Raw genomic sequence first — 18,397 nt, 5'->3', positions numbered from 1 at the left:
TTGGAGATGGTAAGATAGCTATTTCGATCATCTATGTGGATGACATCATTCTTACTGGAAGCGATGAAGATGAAATAGCTAGATTTAAAAGGGGCTTGTAGCAAAGTTTGAGATTAAAGATTTAGGGTCTTTACGGCATTTCTTGGGAACAAAAGTTGCTAGATCTAAAAATAGGATCTTTATTTCAGAAAGAAAGTATGTTTTAGATCTACTTGAAGAAATAGGAATGAGCAGATGCAAACCGAGTGATACTCCAATCAAGCAAAACCATAAACTTGGAGAACAAACCAAGGGAGTGCTAGCTGAAGTAGGAAGGGATCAACGACTTGTAAGGAAGCTAATTTATCTTTCCCACACAAGGCTTGACATTGGATTTGCAATTAGTGTTGTGAGTTAGTTTATGCATTCACCATATGAAGAACATCTTAAAGTTGTATACCAAATTCTAAGATATTTGAAAAAGTACACCGATAGCCAAAGAGATGTGGAGGATTTCACAAATGTTGACTAGGTTGGTTTAGTTACAAACAGAAGATCCACATCACGTTAATGTACTTTTCTTTGGGGCAATCTTGTTACATGAAGGAGCAAGAAACAAAGCGTCGTATCTCGGAGTAGAGCAAAGGCAAAGTTTAGGGCAATGGCTAATGGAGTATGTGAGATTTTATGGCTGAAGAGAATATTTGAAGAACTGAAGTTTGAGTTCAGAATCTCCTATGAAACTCTTTTGTGATAACAAGGCAGCAACTAGCATTGCAAACAATCCTAGTTAGCATGACCATACAAAGCACGTTGAAATTGATAGACATTTTATCAATGAGAAGCTTGAAAGTGAAGTCATCTACATGCCATTCATTACCACACAACAACAGATAGTCGATGTCTTAACCAAGAGTCTATCTAGGCCTAGGTTTGAAACTCTTGTTAGCAAGTTGAGCATGATGAACATCTATGCATCAACTTGAGGGGGAGTGTCGGATTATTAGGAGTTTGTTGCTATGTTTTTTGTTATTTGTTTCCAATAAATTCAAACTAATTATTGATCAGTTTTGGATATTTAGGTGTTTTGATAGTTAAGTCCTAGAATTGTGCTTGTTAGTTCCTAGATTCTTGGTAATTAGTTACATGGTTAAGCTACAGACTTAGCCTATTTATTTATTTCCATGTATTTTTTCAAAATTAATTTTAGTTAAGAAACTGTTTTCCCTTTCTATTCTACATGCAAAAAGTATAAGAGAAGATTAGTTTTAGTCTGTTTTACCTATTCGTGTGCCTAAGAGTCATTTACGTATGACTCCTATATTTGTGTTGTGCCTATTCCCAATTAACCACAACTATAGTTGCACTCCAGAAGAAATAAAGAGGCTGAAAATCTTACTTGACATGGCTAATCCTTTACCTTAAACATGGTGGAATTGAACTTTGGTGAGTCACAATTTCATGCACTTATGAATAAGTCTAATCTTGATGTACCAATAGCACTCAAAAAGAGTGTTTGGTCATGTTCTCAATATCCCACCACCAAGTTTGTATCTTACCATAGACTAAATCAATCATTTAAGGCCTTTACTACTAACCTTTCCAATGTGAATACTCTTAAAACTACACAGGATGCTTTAGAAAGTCCAAAGTGGAGAGAGGCAATGTTGGAGGAAACAAGGGCCTTGCACAAGAATGAGCATGGCCAATCCTCTACCCTTGACATGGTGGAATTTAACTTTGGTGAGTCACAATTTCTTCCTATCATGAATGAGTCCAATCTTGATGTATCAATATTCCTCCAAAAAGAGTGTTCGGTCATGTAGTCAATACCTCATCGCCAAGTTTGTCTCTTACCATAGACTATATCCATCCTTTAAGGTCTTTACTATTAATCTTTCCAATGAGAATACTCCTAAAACTACATAGGATGTTTTAGAAAGTCCAGAATGGAGAGAGGCAATGGTGGAGGAAATGAGGGTCTTGCTCAAGAATCAGACATGAGATCTCGTAGAACAATACCTATGGTAAGAAGGCAATGGCTTGTAAATGGGTATTTATAGTAAAATTAAAGCAAACGGGAGTATTGATATATACAAGACTAGACTAGTAGCAAAAGGGTTTACTCAAACCTATGGGATTGGCTATTAGGAGACATCTACACCAATGGCCAAGATGAACACAATGCAAGTTCTTCTGTCTCTTGCAGCCAATTTGGAGTGACTATTACACCAGTTATAGATGCAAAGAAAGCATTCCTCCATGGTGATCTTGAAGAGGAAGCATACATGGAACTCCTTTCAGATTCGAAGAAACCTTTAGGAGAAAAATGGTCTATAGACTAAAGAAATCACTCTACAGCTTGAAACAATCATCAAGGGCACTGTTTCAAAAATTCACTAAATCAGTTTGTAAAAGAGGCATCTTCAAAGCTAAGTGATCATTATATGTTCTCGAACCATGTTGAGGGAGATAAATGTGTATGTTAATGTCATAATATTAACCGATAATGGCATTACTGAAATGGACCAGTTAAAAAAACCACTTGCACTGGAGTTTGAAATTAAAATTTTGGGTGATCTCAAATATTTCCTTAGAATTGAAGTTGCTAGATGAAGAAAAGGAATTTTTTTGTCACAACGAAAGTATGTCTTTAACCTCTTGAAAGATATTAGGCATGTTGGAATGCAAGCTAGGAGTTATACCAATAGATGTAAACCACAAAAATGGAGCAACATGGTGTACCACAATTAATAAAGAAGGCTATCACAGGCTAGTTGGTAAACTAATTTACTTGTCACATACTAGACCCCATATTGCATTTGTTGCGAGTGTTGTTAGCCAGTTCTTGAATGCTTCAACAGAACACATGAATGTGGTGGTAAAGATCCAGAGGTATTTAAAAGGAATTATAGGAAAAGGTCTTATCTTCACTAAGAAGAGTCATTTAGAGGTTGAAGCCTACTCTAATGCAGATTGGGCAGCCTCTATATATGATACAAAATCTGCTTCTAGGTATTATACCTTTGTGGGAGGAAATTTGGTGAATTATAGAAGCAAAAAGCAATAGGTTGTAGCTAGATCAAGTGCTGAAGAAGAGTTCAGATCTATGGCACAAGGAATTTTGTGAACTAATGTAGCTAAAGTCTCTATTGAAGGAATCCACAATAGGCAATGGTGGGTCTATGAGGCTGTATTGTGACAATAAAGCAACTATTAACATAGCTCATAACCCGGTTCAGTATGATAGAACAGAACAAATTGGGATAGACTGACATTTCATCAAGGAAAAGCTAGATAATGGCCAGATTTGTACACCATTTGTCTCAACAAAAGAAAAATTATAAGATATTCTCACTAAAAGGCTTTCCAAGACAATTATTTCAATCCATAATTAACAAGTTGGGAATGATGGACATATTTGACCAGCTTAGGAGGGAGTGTTGAGGATATTATGTTGAATCTATTGAGAATATTACACTAATTCTTGTTGTAAATGAGTATTAGTTGTAGATAATTTTGGACTATATAGTTGTATTCCTGGAAATCAGAATGTAACTAGAATAGGCTAGCCATTTTTCCTTATTTGGCTCTACATAGTCAAACTATTATGCATTATGTAAAGGATTGTACTCATTCAGAAAAGTACGAAAGAATTTCTCCAAAGCTTTCTTCACGTATCATACTTCTTCGATTTTTCAAGCTGAAATATAAACACCAATCAGACTCAACAAACAAGATTCCAATCAACACTAATTCTATATATATTTCTCCAGAAGTTTAATTATAAAGATATCATTGGGGATAACAAGTCACAAGATCAACTCCTCCCAATAACAAGAAAATATACTCATTTGAACACCTCTAAACATGGAGACAGGCACAAGTTTGAGAATCAGCCACAAAGGTTAAGGCACATTTAATATCACAAGATTTATGATATATCTAAAATGTTATGAAAGTCAAATTAATCATAACAACTCATCACTAAACCAAACCAAACCAAAGCTTCACCTTCTGAAAAATTATAGGAACCTCACGACAGAGTACAAAGGCTAGCATCAACCAAGATACGATTTTCGTTATCTGAATGTGAGACTGATCACAGCAAATGTTCCTGGTAAACAAAAAAATCAAAACAGAAAAGGCAAGGCAAGTTAGGCATACAAAGGTAATGATTATAAGTGTAGCTAAATCGAGAAAAAAGCATCTCTTCTGTGATGCATGCATGCATGTGAGAGAGTATTTTGATGATTACTGTAAAATTTTACATCAAACACACAATATAGGAAACAATACAACTAATTTAACACAGGATTTCATGGGATTACTGATAGCTAGATACAATCATACAGATAAAAACTGTCCCTAAATTAGGTCTCTGTGGCCTATCGGCCCTATCCATACCAGATCCAGAAATATCTGACAGAGAAAATTTTTTTGAAAATATATTTAAAAAATTATAGGCCGCTGTTCTGTCAGCATCCATACTAGCTTATCTTACAAACAAATGGCTAAAAAGTTGTTACTTCAAAACATCGGTTTTATGAAAATCACAGGTAGAAAGGGTCGAACCCCATAAGGAGTCATGCACAGATCACATTGTCAAGTTTCAATAGAAAAAATTTAGAATTAGCCATAATTCAAATATCTTACATGGCGGAATGTAGTATGTACTCAATAAAGTGCTAGCTTTGAAATCTCCTCATTGCAGAAATGAATAAACTTGACAACAATAAAAATAAATAGACAACAATATTGAAATTAACTTGCAAATAGAATCGATGATTAATTTTATGCCTCTTTTATATTGTGCACCTTATCACTTTGTATTGAACTATTGTAAGATGAAATTAAATTTGGAAAAAGAAAAGAGAAAGCTGAAAGAAATGCAAGAAGGTAAGAAAAAACTAATCATTGAGAAACTAATTACAAGAAAAGAATTCATCCACATATAAAATAATACACCTACAAGAAAATATCTTTTAGTATAATCAATATTATAAATTTTAATAATTACAAGTTTCAATTCTTAACTTACAGAAATCCAAATTTGTAAAGATTTCGATTTTAGTGACAAGTTGTCCACGTTGCTTCAAATATTAAAAAATCATAACAGTTGCACTTCGTTCAACATAGCAACAAGTAAATGGGATTAGATGCAGAGGACGATAGGAAGACATTTTGGAGAGGAGACAATTGAAAGAACCAAAGAGACAAATGAAAGAACCCAAAAAAAAAAAAAGTCTTCAAAATAGTTTCTTTCACCTCCACGGACCTTATAATCAGCATTATAACAACAGCATTAAGGAAAACAAGAAATTAGAAGCTGATTTCCTAATAAAATATCAAATATTCAAACTGAGAATATATTTCTATGAACAGTATGCAAAGTGTACATAAGGATGTAACATTTCATGCATGATGTATCATGTGTATGGTAAGATGTGGTCAAGATGCAATATATATCACAAAGCTTCATTTTCCATATAAACTGTGTTATGTTGTACAGAATAATATATTATTCAATGACAAGTTGCCCATGTTGCTTCAAATATTAAAGAATTATAATAGTTGCACTTTGTTCAACATAACGACAACTAAATGGGGTCAGATGCAGAGGACAATAGGAAGAAACATTTTAGAAAGGAGACAAATGAAAGAACCAAAGAGGCAAATGAAAGAACCCAAAAAAAAAGGTGTCTTTGAAATAGTTTCTTTAACTTCCAAGTACCTTATAATCAACATTATAACAACAGCATTAAGGAAAACAAGAAATTAAAAACTGATTTCCTAATAAAATATCAAATATTCAAACTGAGGATACATTTCTATGAACGGTATGCAAAGTGTACATAAGGATGTAAAATTTCATGTCTGATGCATCATGTGTGTGGTAAGATTTGTTCAAGATGCAATATATATCACAAAGCTTCATTTTCCATATAAACTGTATTCTGTTGTGCAGTGTAGCATATTATAAGATACTGATAACTATATATAATGCATAACAAACATACAAATGCAAACTAAGGAAGAATCACCTTGTATCCTGTGAGCGGTAGTTCTTCAAAGAGAACCAACAGATGTTATAAATTATCGCTGCATGTTCAACTGAAAAAACATCTCCTGGAATCTCCTTCCCAATTAAGTCAAGCAAGAAATTGGGCCGAACATAACTCGAACCGTAAGAGAATGGATTTCTGCTTATTAGAACAAATATGCTTTGCAGAAAAATTTCATGAGTTTCATGAATTTCTCCACGACCACCCAAGCATTTTCCTGGCAATGCAAATGGCCAAAACAAAGTAGAGGGCTGTATTCTTTAGTCCAGGTTAGGAGAAAAGATAAGAAGCAAAAAACACAAGTGTGCATATACAAGTGGATTCATATATATACATACACAAATATGGATACATACATGTACTGATCACATATCCAAATAAAATGTCCCCTCTTAGAGATAGTTAGCTTTTCAAATATTATTTAACCTGAAATGCCTGCCCTTAATGGCTTCTTTGTCATTTCAACTTTTCAAGCGAGAGATATCAATGACATTTCGAGAAACATCTCTTCCTTCACAATCTCTTGACTCACTGATTCCATTTTCTTAATTATTTTGGGAACCATTGAGGAAAAATCAAGTTTTCTCTCAATGGAGACTACAAATTTCAGGCATTGCTGCATCAAGACTGCCAGTTATCCCCATCTCTATCCATTTAGAAGTGCACCATCTGGGAATAGTATACCAAGTTCATAACATATCTGATGTTAAATTAATGAAGGCTAGATCCCTTCGGTTCTTGACACCGAAACCAACACGAAGCTAACAATAAACTTTCAAGAAGAGATTTTATTTTTCTAATCCATCCTTATAATATTAATAGTATGTATCAAATTTACCTCTATACACATAAGGTTCTTAACCATCATATAGTGTTGAAATTTAAGCGAGCAAAACCCAATTTCATGAATATTCTTAGCATGTTTTACTTCTCATCTAAAACATATTTGGCTCCTTGCTATTGCAAAATGAACACCGCATGCACACACACACACATACATACATTTATATATATGCACAGAGAGGACACATGCTGATTCTTAGAGCCTGGCTGTAGTCACAAATACAGACACAGCGGAAGGAGGATGGGCAAGAGAGGGTTTGGGTTACGCTGTACACAAATGGATATGTTCCGGTTCTTACAACTCTAGAATTAAGAGCTGCTAACTTGTTCCTAGTTTCTGAGCCAAACTTTGTGTGAATTAAAGAATAAAGTCGATTAAGTATGCCATGAACCCAAGGTCCCAAACAGAAAAATACAGTAATCAGATATTGTTAGTTAAGGGGCCTTATTCTCAATGTTAATGAATTTTGATGCTGTTCGGCTCTTTCCTAAACCAGCTGAGATAGGGGTCGCCATTGAAGCCAAGATTCTAGCCTTACCTAAAGGCCTTCAAAGGTGTCTTTCTATACAGCTCAAGAATCTGGTGGAGGGAGTTTCCTCTGAGGCCAATTTCATGGATCTCAACAGGAAACAGAGGTCACCGGTGTCATGATCATTGGATGTCACTTTTCCAAAAACATTTGACTCTCTTTGACTCTGTTGGCAAATCAAGAAGAAGATACGATGGCTAAGAGGAGAACCACATCTCTCATCTTTATTAGGAGATTTTTAACCCCTCATGATCTTTGAGTGGGAATGTTCGTTTCTTTATCTTGGAATTGTCTATGTGTTTCACTGTTTTTTTATGAGGGCTCTACATTCCTTCACTATAAATATGTTTTCCAGCAATAATAGTCTAGTCTTCCATAGTATTTATGAAACAATCACCTCTCAAGATATGCAACAAAAAACAAAATACAAATTTAACCATAAAGACAGCATTCATAAACCTATATAGGAGGGTAAAACAGATATTACATCAATAAATCACCAACAGATAGGTTTTCTATAGGGAGAAGGAACGAAAATGACTCAGTTCTAGACCAATGATCCAGATGATCAAAAAGCGTATTGGTTGAAAGAAGTAAAAGGAAAAGAGTTGTCATGAAATGTTTGACACAACGATCACAACTTTCTTTTTTTATTATCTGCTAAAGGAATTTCTAAAGGGAGAGCAAATGAAAGTGACTGAGTTCTAGACCAGTGATCTCGATGATCAAAAAGTGTATCGGATGAAAGAAGTAAACGGAAAAGGAAAAGAGTTGTCATGAAACCTCACTTTGATAAAAAAATCACAACTTTCATTTTTATTTTCAGATAAAAAAATTCTCAACTTTATTCACAAGAATAAATCAAGCTCAAGTTACTAGGGGCCTGTTTGTTTAGTGTTTTCAAGAACTGTTTTCTGTTCTTGAAAACAAAAAACACCAAAAACTCATTTGGTTGAGAGAGTAGTTTTTGTTTTTGTTGTTCCCCGTGTTCTCAAAATGGCACTGTTTAGAGAACAACAAAATGTTGTTTTCCCCGTTTTTTTACTGTTTACAGAACAAAATTAAACAAAAAAAAACAATCTGTTCTCCGTGTTTTTTTTTTTTCTTCCCGTTTCTTTCCATTTTGGTACAATAGCAAAGAGATCCCTAAAACGGATCCAGAAAACACAGGGAGCAAAAGAAAAGCAATTTTTTTGGTTTTCCTTGGGGTTTTGCATGGATTTTCTCGGAAATCAAACGAGGATGAATTTTCCCAGAAATTGAACGGGCATGGATTTTCTTGGGAATCAAACGGAGGCATGGATTTTCTTGGGAATCAAACGGGGTTGCAGAAAAATAAAAATAAATAACAAGATTAGATTAGTACCTGGGAGGATTGAGAGTGGCAGAGGAAAATAGGGCCTTTTTAGGGTTTCTCTCGTCTGGAGGGCAACTTCAGAAAAGGGCTTCAGAAAAGGGCTTCTTGATGCCCGAGTGAAAAAAGGAATTGGGCATAAAGTTAAAGATTAAATAAAAAAAAATATTAATAAAAATGATTTTATTATGTTTGATTTATTTTAAAAAAATATAAAAATTATTTTTATTTTAAAATTAATAAAATAAATAATTTTTTTAATTTAAATGAACTATATATCTAAAAATATTTATAAATTTATAATATAAAATTACTTGAAAAAAATATTTTATTAATTAGAAAAGAAAAAAAAATCTTTTAAACATGTTTTTTGTTTTATTTGTTCTAAATTTTTTTTTTATTAACTCAACCAAACATGTTTTTTTTGTTTTTGAGAACAAAAACTGTTTTTTAAAATTCAGTTCCCAAACACAATTTTTTTTAAAAAAACACCAAAAACTGTTCTTAAAAACTATTTTCAAAAACTGTTTTCCAGAACAGTTTTCAAAAATAGCAACCAAACAGGCCCTAGATTTCTTGTGTGTGCATATTCAGTCATAAACTAAAACTAATAACGAGCAGTTGCATCCATACCTATGCCAGTCAGCAATCTCAGTGATAACCGCCTGCGAACAAACTCCCATTTCATAAATATGAAATTGTTCACCAACCCAGATTCCATTACTTCTATCGGAAGACAATGCCAACACTTCATTTTGTTACAAATGCATGTAATTTCACTCCCAACGTCAGCCATTGAACTTTTTACGTCCACATGAGAACCTTTCTGACTAAAAGGATCAGTGCCAGCAAGCACATATTTTCCATTTGAATATTTAGTAAGGCCGGCTTGTTCCTCACCTTGAACACTCACACTTTTGTCCTGACAAGAACGATACTTGGAACGAGTTAACCTTGAATTATTCTGAGATATTAGGCATTGCTCTTGTGGTAAAATTTGTGATGCTTTTTTGGCCTTTCTAGACTTGTTTTCTATCTTTACTTTTGTCACCTCCCCTGTGGAAAACAATGTCACTGCATCCGACTGGTTTCTGGACAATATGCTCTCCGCACATGATTCTTCAGGACTACTAACAGAGTTTTTCCACTCAGAAAGATTTAGCTTGTCTAGGGCTGATTTATACAGATTTTCAGCAAAAGACAATCTCTTTATGGAAAGATTTTCTGTAGTACAATCAAGGTGACTTCTGTATAAATCTCCAAGTTGCTGATCAATGGTAGCTTCCAGGATTAGTCTGCACTTCAAGCAGGAAATATCTGCACTGCTATCAACCATAACTTGTTTGGCAGTTTGAAGTTCCTTCTCTGCCAAATCCCAAATCCTTTTTTTACAGTATAATTTTCCTAAATAAAGTTAACCAAACAGTAAGTGACTGATAATTACACTTCTTTCTAAGTAGAGAACCAATGATTAATATCCTGAAATACATGCACAGATAAGGGAACAAGAAAAGTTTTTATCCATACCTAACATTGAAGAAAAAGAAACTATAAAAAGTGGCAAGTCTTGTGAGCTGGAGATCATTTTCCCCCAGCATAAAAGAGCCTCAGCCTCTGTCCCATTTCCAATCATCTCGTGAATAATTCCAACCTGTATTATGAATGAAACAAATTTCAATCCATGTGTTTGGAAAATTCAAGAGGTAGGGATTCATGCTCAAAACAAGAAGGTTTTGTGAAAGAAAAAAACTCAAACCTGTAGGGTACTTTCAAGATAACATCGAAGGACATTCCATGGACTGAGATCACAGCTTTCCAATTCCCATGATATTGTACTAAAGGACCAAACTTCAGTGGCTACCAGTCTAAAAGTTTGGAGATCGCTAAGACCAGATGTATACTTCTGACTGAATTTTTCTTGAAAGAGTTTACTACGTAATTGATGAGCTTGTTTTGCAAAGGAGAGAGCCTAGAGATTCAGAACCCATTAAAGAAGCACAACTTATGATGGGCAACCAAAAAGGCACATATTTATTAAGATGAACCCTTCAAACAATTCTTCACACAGAACAAACAATTAAAATGGTGAAGGACACAAAATAATTAAAAAAACAAGTCATGCAGCTAACAAGAACTTAATGAGTTCTATCAGTAAGAAGATTTTCAACCATAGAGAATATTATTATTATACAGGCATTCTCCGGTTCTCAGTCCACGTGATCCTCTTTCATTCTCCTCTTTAAAAAGGAAAAAAGAACAAAGAAAAGGTCATGAAGAAAAAGTACTGCCCTTCTAAATGCATCTTTATAAAGGGTATAAACATCCACTGAAACAATAAATGTGACTTGAGATAAGGCCAAAGTTCAGTAAGAGAATGGATGAGAGTTTCTTCTGCTAAATACCACCAAAATTAGGGCAATATACAACAAAGGTGAACTCGAGAAGTTGCCAGAGATGTGCTACTCAATACAAATACAACCATAGAAACTACACAGTATGATAAAAAAATCTCTCAACAACATATCAATTAGCATGTGTTCCACTAAGTTATAGACAAGAGTTATTAGGATATATGAATATATCCAGAGAAGTGGAGATGCCGATAAGAAATATGTCATAAATTGGCAAGGATCATAATATTACAGGTGGTTCAAAGTTTTGCTTCTAGGATGAGTGAAAAAATGGTGTAAAAAGGCCAACATAAATACCAAAATAAAGTAAAATAACTGCAAATGGCCATAAGGGTCCACCAATGATTATTACTTCATATAATCCACATGATGTGGAGTACTCTTCATGGAGCATTACTGCACCTACTTAGTTATAGCCTCCTTGGATCTGAAGAAAATTGAAATTCCATTTATTGAGAATTTCAGTGATTTTACACATTTTGGTTTGTGTGTGAAAACAGCAGCCATAAGGCAATAGTTTTAGGAATTCTTATTGCTGATAGAGTTAGGATCTTATTTAGTTATTAATATTAAGTTTTCTCATATTTTTGTGTAAGTGTCCAAATCAAGTTGGATAGGATTTGGCTACTAGGCACTGTTGGAAGTTATTCTTTTTGTATCTGCAAGAGTGCAATCATAGACTTTTGAAGACTTAGAGCACTCGAGCAGACTTGACCTAAAGCCTCAGGCTTGCACATAGGCTTAATAAATAACAGAAGTAAAGATCGAAGAGGTTTGAACTCATAACCTCCAGTAAATAAAGGTCCAATACCATGTTAAGAAACAAATTTAAACCAAAAGCTTAATTTACTAGGCAATGGGCTAAAAATGTATATCAAGTGGGCTTAGACTAAAGTCCTAACAATTATCAACCCCCATTATCTTATGAGACCAAGCAAATAAAAATTCAAATTTAGTTTTAAAACATGTAAGGTACACTTAAGCGCAAAGGTCATGCCAATGTGCAAACTATCATGTGTTTAATTATGACTGAATGCCTCTTCTAGAACCTAAGTACAAGATGCAATCCAAGGCACCCACCTAAACAAAGTAAGATGCATCTTAAGGCGCATATGCAATGTTAAAAAATGAAGTAAATTTGAATACACGAGCATTTATCATATCCTCATATATCAACAAATATGATCCAAAATTTCCATCTAAGCAACAAAAAACATTTGGTTCCAATCATTTTATTGAGGTATTTGCCAATACATAGTTCTAAAATTTATCATCTCTTTTTACCTATATTATTTTAACATTTTATGAAAGTGGAGAAATATTAAAATTTGTAAAGCTTCAACTAGTACTTAAAAGTATTGTAAGTCATATTTAACCTAGTGGTCAGCATTACTTCTTCTTGCAAGAAATCTTCCCATCAAAACCAATCACCAGTAATGATAGAAAAGGAAAATTAACCTAGCCAATTTTAAGGGAACCAGCCGGTTCTTGCGATCCAACAATCCAATCCCAAGTCAGCCAATTGTTCTCTAGTTCCACTTATAACCGAGCTAAAATTGAGAGTTGATCAAAACAAAAGGTCTGATCAACAATCCAACTACTTGAACGTGAATTGGAGAAAAGATTCGATCAACAATCCAAATAGTCAAACCAGCCAAGTCAGTCAATTCTTCTCTTCTTCAACTTATAACCGAGCTAAAACTGAGAATCGAACCCAAAAAAAGGCTTAATAAAAAAACCAATTGCTCGAACCAAAACAGGAAGAAGATCTGATCAATAGTCTAACTATTCAAATTGGCCAATAAGGTTTCGGTCGTCATCGAAGCAACAAATGGTGGACAAACATTGATCAGCCAACTTTTCCGCTATTTTTCAGAACTTTTGCCAATATTGGTATTTATTATTTCTTTCGCCAATTTTTTTATAATTTTCCAATTTCTTCAATCAATCAACACTCAATCAAACATCTACTACTTTTGTTGTTCAATCAATGCTCATCTCTTGCTTGGTCAAAGCCTTAAAAATTGGCTTGTGGATGGGAGAATCAAACCCATGACAAAAGGTTCAAATGAAACCAGTGATAACCAATGATAACCACTAGAGCAAATTTGCCCTCAATGATATACACAAAAGAATATATATTGAAATCCATCATAAAAAAGAAATATATACAAAAGAATATATATTGAAATCCATCATAAAAACAAAATATTAAAAATTTTAATAAATAAATTAATCTTAATATTTTATTTTTAAATTTCACTTAATTGATTACCAAAAATATAAAACTATCCTGATAATTTTCTTAACAAGGCTTCTTTATATCATTTATATATTAATTAAATATTAAAAACATAAATGTTAAAAAGGCATACATATACCATCATTTACTTTATGTCATTGAATGTATTTAAATTAAATAGATCATTATTTTAGTATTAAATAAATTTTCAAGTTGAACATATTGTTATTAAATGTCACAAATTTAATTATATATATATATATATGCAATTATTTTCTTTTCTTTTTTTTTTCTCAACATTTTAATAAGTTTTGATCAATTTTTATTTTATCAATATTTTTTTTCCAAAATTTCCATCGATATTTCTCAATACATCCATAAAATCTAACTATCAATATATTCGTAAAAACTGACATTTTAATCCTTGCTTCTTATTAGATAAAGAGTCAACACTTAAATACATATCCCTTCCTCTCAAGGAGCCTTTTTCTTAACATTTTTATAAGTTTTGATCAATTTTTATTCATCAATGTTTTTTCTTTTCAAAATTGTCATTGATATTTCCAAATATATTCGTAAAATCTAACTACCAATCTATCTGTAAAAACCAATATTTTCATCCTTGCTTCTTATTAGATAAAAGGTCATGCGTTTAACTACATGTCCCTTCCTCTCAAGGATCTAACCCCACCCTCCCTAAATACACATATATAAAATCCATCTAAATTTCTCAAGATCAATCTTTACTACCTTAAGACATAGAATAAATTGGTAGGCTAGAAAGGATGATTCTAATGAATATGCACCTCCCTCTAAAGATAAGTACTACCATTTCCAACAAACCAACCTTTTGTGAAAACTTTACCTAACCGAATCCCACATTGGACTTATATAAAGCACATAACAACAAAGTATACGAACACTTACACAACTAGAGTTAGCAGATAGCCCAATTGGAATTTGCTTCAAGTCCTAATTACCTTGGCTTCTAAGCACAAGAGAATTGGCTCCTTCCAAATAACCAAGCTAAGAATTAAGGTGCAATCTTCCACATATTTCTTCCTCTATCGACACACTTTCCATGCCAACAAGATAATACCAGCCCTATGGTGCATGGGAACAACCAATTCTCTAGTAAGGACAAAAATCAAATCTTTTAGATCCCTAACCACCATAACATGTTTTTTTTTATAAAAAAAAAAGGTGAACAGAACTCTCCTCTCATTATTTCTCTTCTTACCAACACATGAATGGTTAAAATCATCTTTTTTACTATTGTCCACAAAAAGCATTCCACCGTAGTGAGTTCCAAAGTACTCCAAATTTATTTCAATATAACTTCTTATCCAAGACATCATCTATATTCCCACTAATCTCCATCCCATAAAGTTGATCCATCAAAGGACACAAAGAGAGAGGGAGAGAAATACCTTTCCCTTGTTTCCAAATCTTGAAGATCTCTTGTGAAGCTTACATTCCAACAACACATTGCTACTCCTCACATCTTCATTAATCTATAATGTACAAATCAGGGAAGCTTACATTCATCAACCATTTCCTGGATCAATATTGCTTATAACCCATTTTAAAGCAAGTGTATTTAGAGAATTCCAACCAACTCTCCCTATCCTTTTCCATATGCCCACCCCATACAAGCAACCCAAATTCTCTCCATACCTAGTTATCACTCTCATCCATCAATTCTACCTTTCATGGCAAATCCAAACAACCATTTACCTAAGAAGGCTCTATCTACTTCTTCCAACCTCCTATAACCAAACTACCCTCAATTTAATGATTGCAAACTAGCTTCAACCTAAAAAGGTAAACCTACTTTCCATCCCTCATAAACAACAACAACCCTAACCACCCCTTTACCCTTGCCATTGATGATAGCTTCAACGCCCATTCTACTCAGGAGATTATTGATGCAAGATCTAAAAATAGAGTCCTTAGTAATCACACCAAGGGTCCTAGGCAATTACACTTAGATTTCCTAAGTAATCTCACTTTGGCAAAGGCAATCACACCTTTCAAGGAAGAAAGCTACTACACTCTCAATAATTTCCATTAATAAAATTGAAAGAATCTACTAGTTCATATAGATTCATAAAACTCAATTTCTTCATTGAGTTACCAATTTTCCTAAAAATTTAAACAATTAAAATTTGGACTTGTAATGTTTAATCATGTTATAATGCTCCCTCTCATGTGTGGCCCCATACCCATACATGTAGAGAAAAATAGGCCTATAGGCAAACAAACCACGAATAGCCTCTTCCATGTGAGCTTAATAAATCGAAGAAATAAACATGTGATAATGTCCAAACCCACGACCCCCTGCTAAATGAGGCTATAAAACCATGTTAAGTTATCAATTTTCCTAAAAGCTTAAGCCATTAGGATTTGCACAATGTATACCATGCTTTAACATTCTTAATAAGGCTATGACCATGATTCTGATAGCTTATAACTTTTTCTTTCGACTAGAAATAGAAGATAAAGCCAGAGTTATAAAGAGATAATATTGATATCTTTAAAGTTAAAATGAAATATGAAATAGTTTCCCATATAAGTCAAAAAATACCTTCCATGAGAAATAAAATTTCTTTAACTTCCATATTAAGCTCTTTCAATACAATTGACCAAATAGGCATAAAAGCTCTTGCTAAGCAAAAAAGAGTTTTTACCTTTTCATAAGCGATTCCAAATAGGGCCTAAGATCCCAGGAAATTTCCTTGGAGACACATACATCACTCATTTTCCCAATCAAAATCGAAACTAAAACAAATAGAAATTTGACTAGAAATAAGCTAGTAAAACCAAATCTAATAAAATAAACAAATAACTATGCAATGCTAAAAACTACTAAACTATAATGCTATTTCTTTTCTTCCTTTTCTTCCATAAATACTGAAAGAGTGCTCCCAACATTGTTCCTCATCAATTGCATATAAAAATTTTTATACATTCCTTTTGTTTTTTAACTATAGTCACTGGTCATTCAATAGAACATTTGCATGCACACATGAATGGCATTGCCAAGATGCAAACCAAACTATTTAATCGATAATGGGTAAAAAGAGCCCTCTATGTATGCCTAGCATATTTCCCAGCACACTCTTAGATCAAAAACGGTTACCGAATGGCACTAACCTATAAATGTACACTATATCTGGCGGCTAAAGTAGGTAAAAGTTGATTCCCCAAAATTACTACAGGATATTTTACTTTATATACATGCCTTATTCCTTGTCAACATATTCCACATCAATTATCAACCTGATTGCAGTTGCATGGTTGTATCAGGAACAATGCAAAGCCAAGGAATTCAGAATTTTTGTTCATTATGGTAAAGATCTAGTGAGTCATCTAATAACATCGTTCAGATCTCACAAGATCAATTTCTTGAATTCACAACTTCCATCAACATGAAATATGAAAGCAAATCTTACATAGGTTACCTCAATTAGCCTTCCATTTGATGTTAGTCTTTCACACAAATCATAGTAGAGATATCCAGCAAGGAAAACTGAATGACTGCTGACAGGAACCTATAAGAAGCATACCACAAAATGATTACTGGTTTAGCTTTAACATAAAATGGGAATAAAATATCCATAGTGGAAACCTAGAAGGATCTTACCCTTGAAATGAGTTTTTCAGCAGTGTCCTTAACTTCATCAATGGTGATATCCACCCTAAAAGAACTTTTATAATGACAAGAACCTTGGGGCAAATTAGCAAACAAAAATGAGAAAATCTGAAGAAACCCAACCAACAGTGGTTGGGATCCTTTTATACAACTTATCCAGAAATCAATAACCTTGGAATTTTCACCACAATGCTCTGTGAAAGTCATGATGAAAGCCTCATTTATGGGTGAAGTACAGAGGGCATGGTTAATCCTTCTATATTCCCACAGTATAGCCAAACACTTCTCCAGTGGGACATTCTTCCACTTGAACAATCTGATTATCAGCTTATATATGTCAAGGTGAAATTTTGTGTAACCCTGCAATATGAAAACACAGCATAGTTTGAAAAAGAATTACCATGATGGCAAGCTCTCCAGATGATATTTCCTTAAGCAGAATCAAATTCCAACTAAAAAGATCATAAAAGATACCTTCAGTGATAACAAATCAACAATGTTATACAGTAGCAGCATTGTATTCTTAGACAAGAGATCGTGCTGGTCAGCTGTAGAGCTGCATTCAGGAATATGAATACTCAACCACAGATTTAAGGCAGCACGAATATCTTGAAGGACCCGCTGTTTGCAGCCAAAATGAAGTAAACATTTCGTGTAGCAAGATAAAATTGTTGACATCAATCTGAAACGCATATATTAATTGAACACATAAAAAAACATCTAACAATAATTATTTAGATTCTGAAAGACGAGCCCTCAATTTGATACAACCTTTGAGGTCGGTTCAGCCTCCTGGATACAAAGTGCACGTAAGCAGTATGAAACAGCTAGTTGATGACAAACTGGAATATCACGGCTACATGTTTCACCATACATGTCATTCTGTATGAGTAATTACTTCATGTCAATCAGAAATCCAACTCCAGGAAAAGCAAAGGCTTTACCAGTAAGCAACAAGTGAACAAGAATAAAGCAAAAATGGAGCTCACAATTGTAGATATTGCTTCGGAAAAACAGTGAATACAATCCTTCAGACCTTCAGTCCCACAGGCCCTTAGTGCCTTTCCTTTTCTAATGAGAATTCTTGATTTCTGTAAACAACTATCTTTTGTGATAAACACGTCTTGCAAGAGGATATTGAAGATTTTCATTTGCATTTTCTGACATAATTCGGGGGATAGTGCTTTCATTTCTTCATATGCTAGAAGTTCCTGATCAAAATTCAAGCGAGAAGTGAAAACAAAATGTCTATTACTCGAAGCCAAAATGAAAGCACCAAAATCTAGATGTAGTTATATAAAAGGAAGGGCACAACAAG

At 33.7% G+C, this 18,397-nt stretch overlaps 1 protein-coding gene across 8 annotated transcripts in view; it reads right to left on the bottom strand.

Moving 5' to 3' along the window:
* Positions 1 to 18,397, bottom strand: part of LOC117926741 (separase) — a 48,425-nt gene that overhangs the window by 18,960 nt on the left and 11,068 nt on the right. For 6 of the 8 annotated variants that reach the window (XM_034846009.1, XM_034846008.1, XM_034846007.1 and 3 more), the window contains exons 10-19: positions 18,069 to 18,290; positions 17,851 to 17,961; positions 17,554 to 17,700; positions 17,071 to 17,439; positions 16,880 to 16,978; positions 10,528 to 10,740; positions 10,299 to 10,422; positions 9,405 to 10,175; positions 6,024 to 6,261; positions 3,994 to 4,096 (exon numbers count right to left, since the gene is read on the bottom strand). In XM_034846009.1, the coding sequence (XP_034701900.1) occupies positions 3,994 to 4,096; positions 6,024 to 6,261; positions 9,405 to 10,175; positions 10,299 to 10,422; positions 10,528 to 10,740; positions 16,880 to 16,978; positions 17,071 to 17,439; positions 17,554 to 17,700; positions 17,851 to 17,961; positions 18,069 to 18,290 (2,397 nt within the window). The remainder of the gene's footprint in view (positions 1 to 3,993; positions 4,097 to 6,023; positions 6,262 to 9,404; positions 10,176 to 10,298; positions 10,423 to 10,527; positions 10,741 to 16,879; positions 16,979 to 17,070; positions 17,440 to 17,553; positions 17,701 to 17,850; positions 17,962 to 18,068; positions 18,291 to 18,397) is intronic. The other 2 variants (XM_034846005.1, XM_034846010.1) reach the window with 1 other exon arrangement.

Source organism: Vitis riparia, chromosome 12, assembly GCF_004353265.1.
Source record: "Vitis riparia cultivar Riparia Gloire de Montpellier isolate 1030 chromosome 12, EGFV_Vit.rip_1.0, whole genome shotgun sequence".
Classification (NCBI taxonomy): domain Eukaryota; kingdom Viridiplantae; phylum Streptophyta; class Magnoliopsida; order Vitales; family Vitaceae; genus Vitis; species Vitis riparia.
This window is presented reverse-complemented; position numbering and strand designations above follow the sequence as displayed.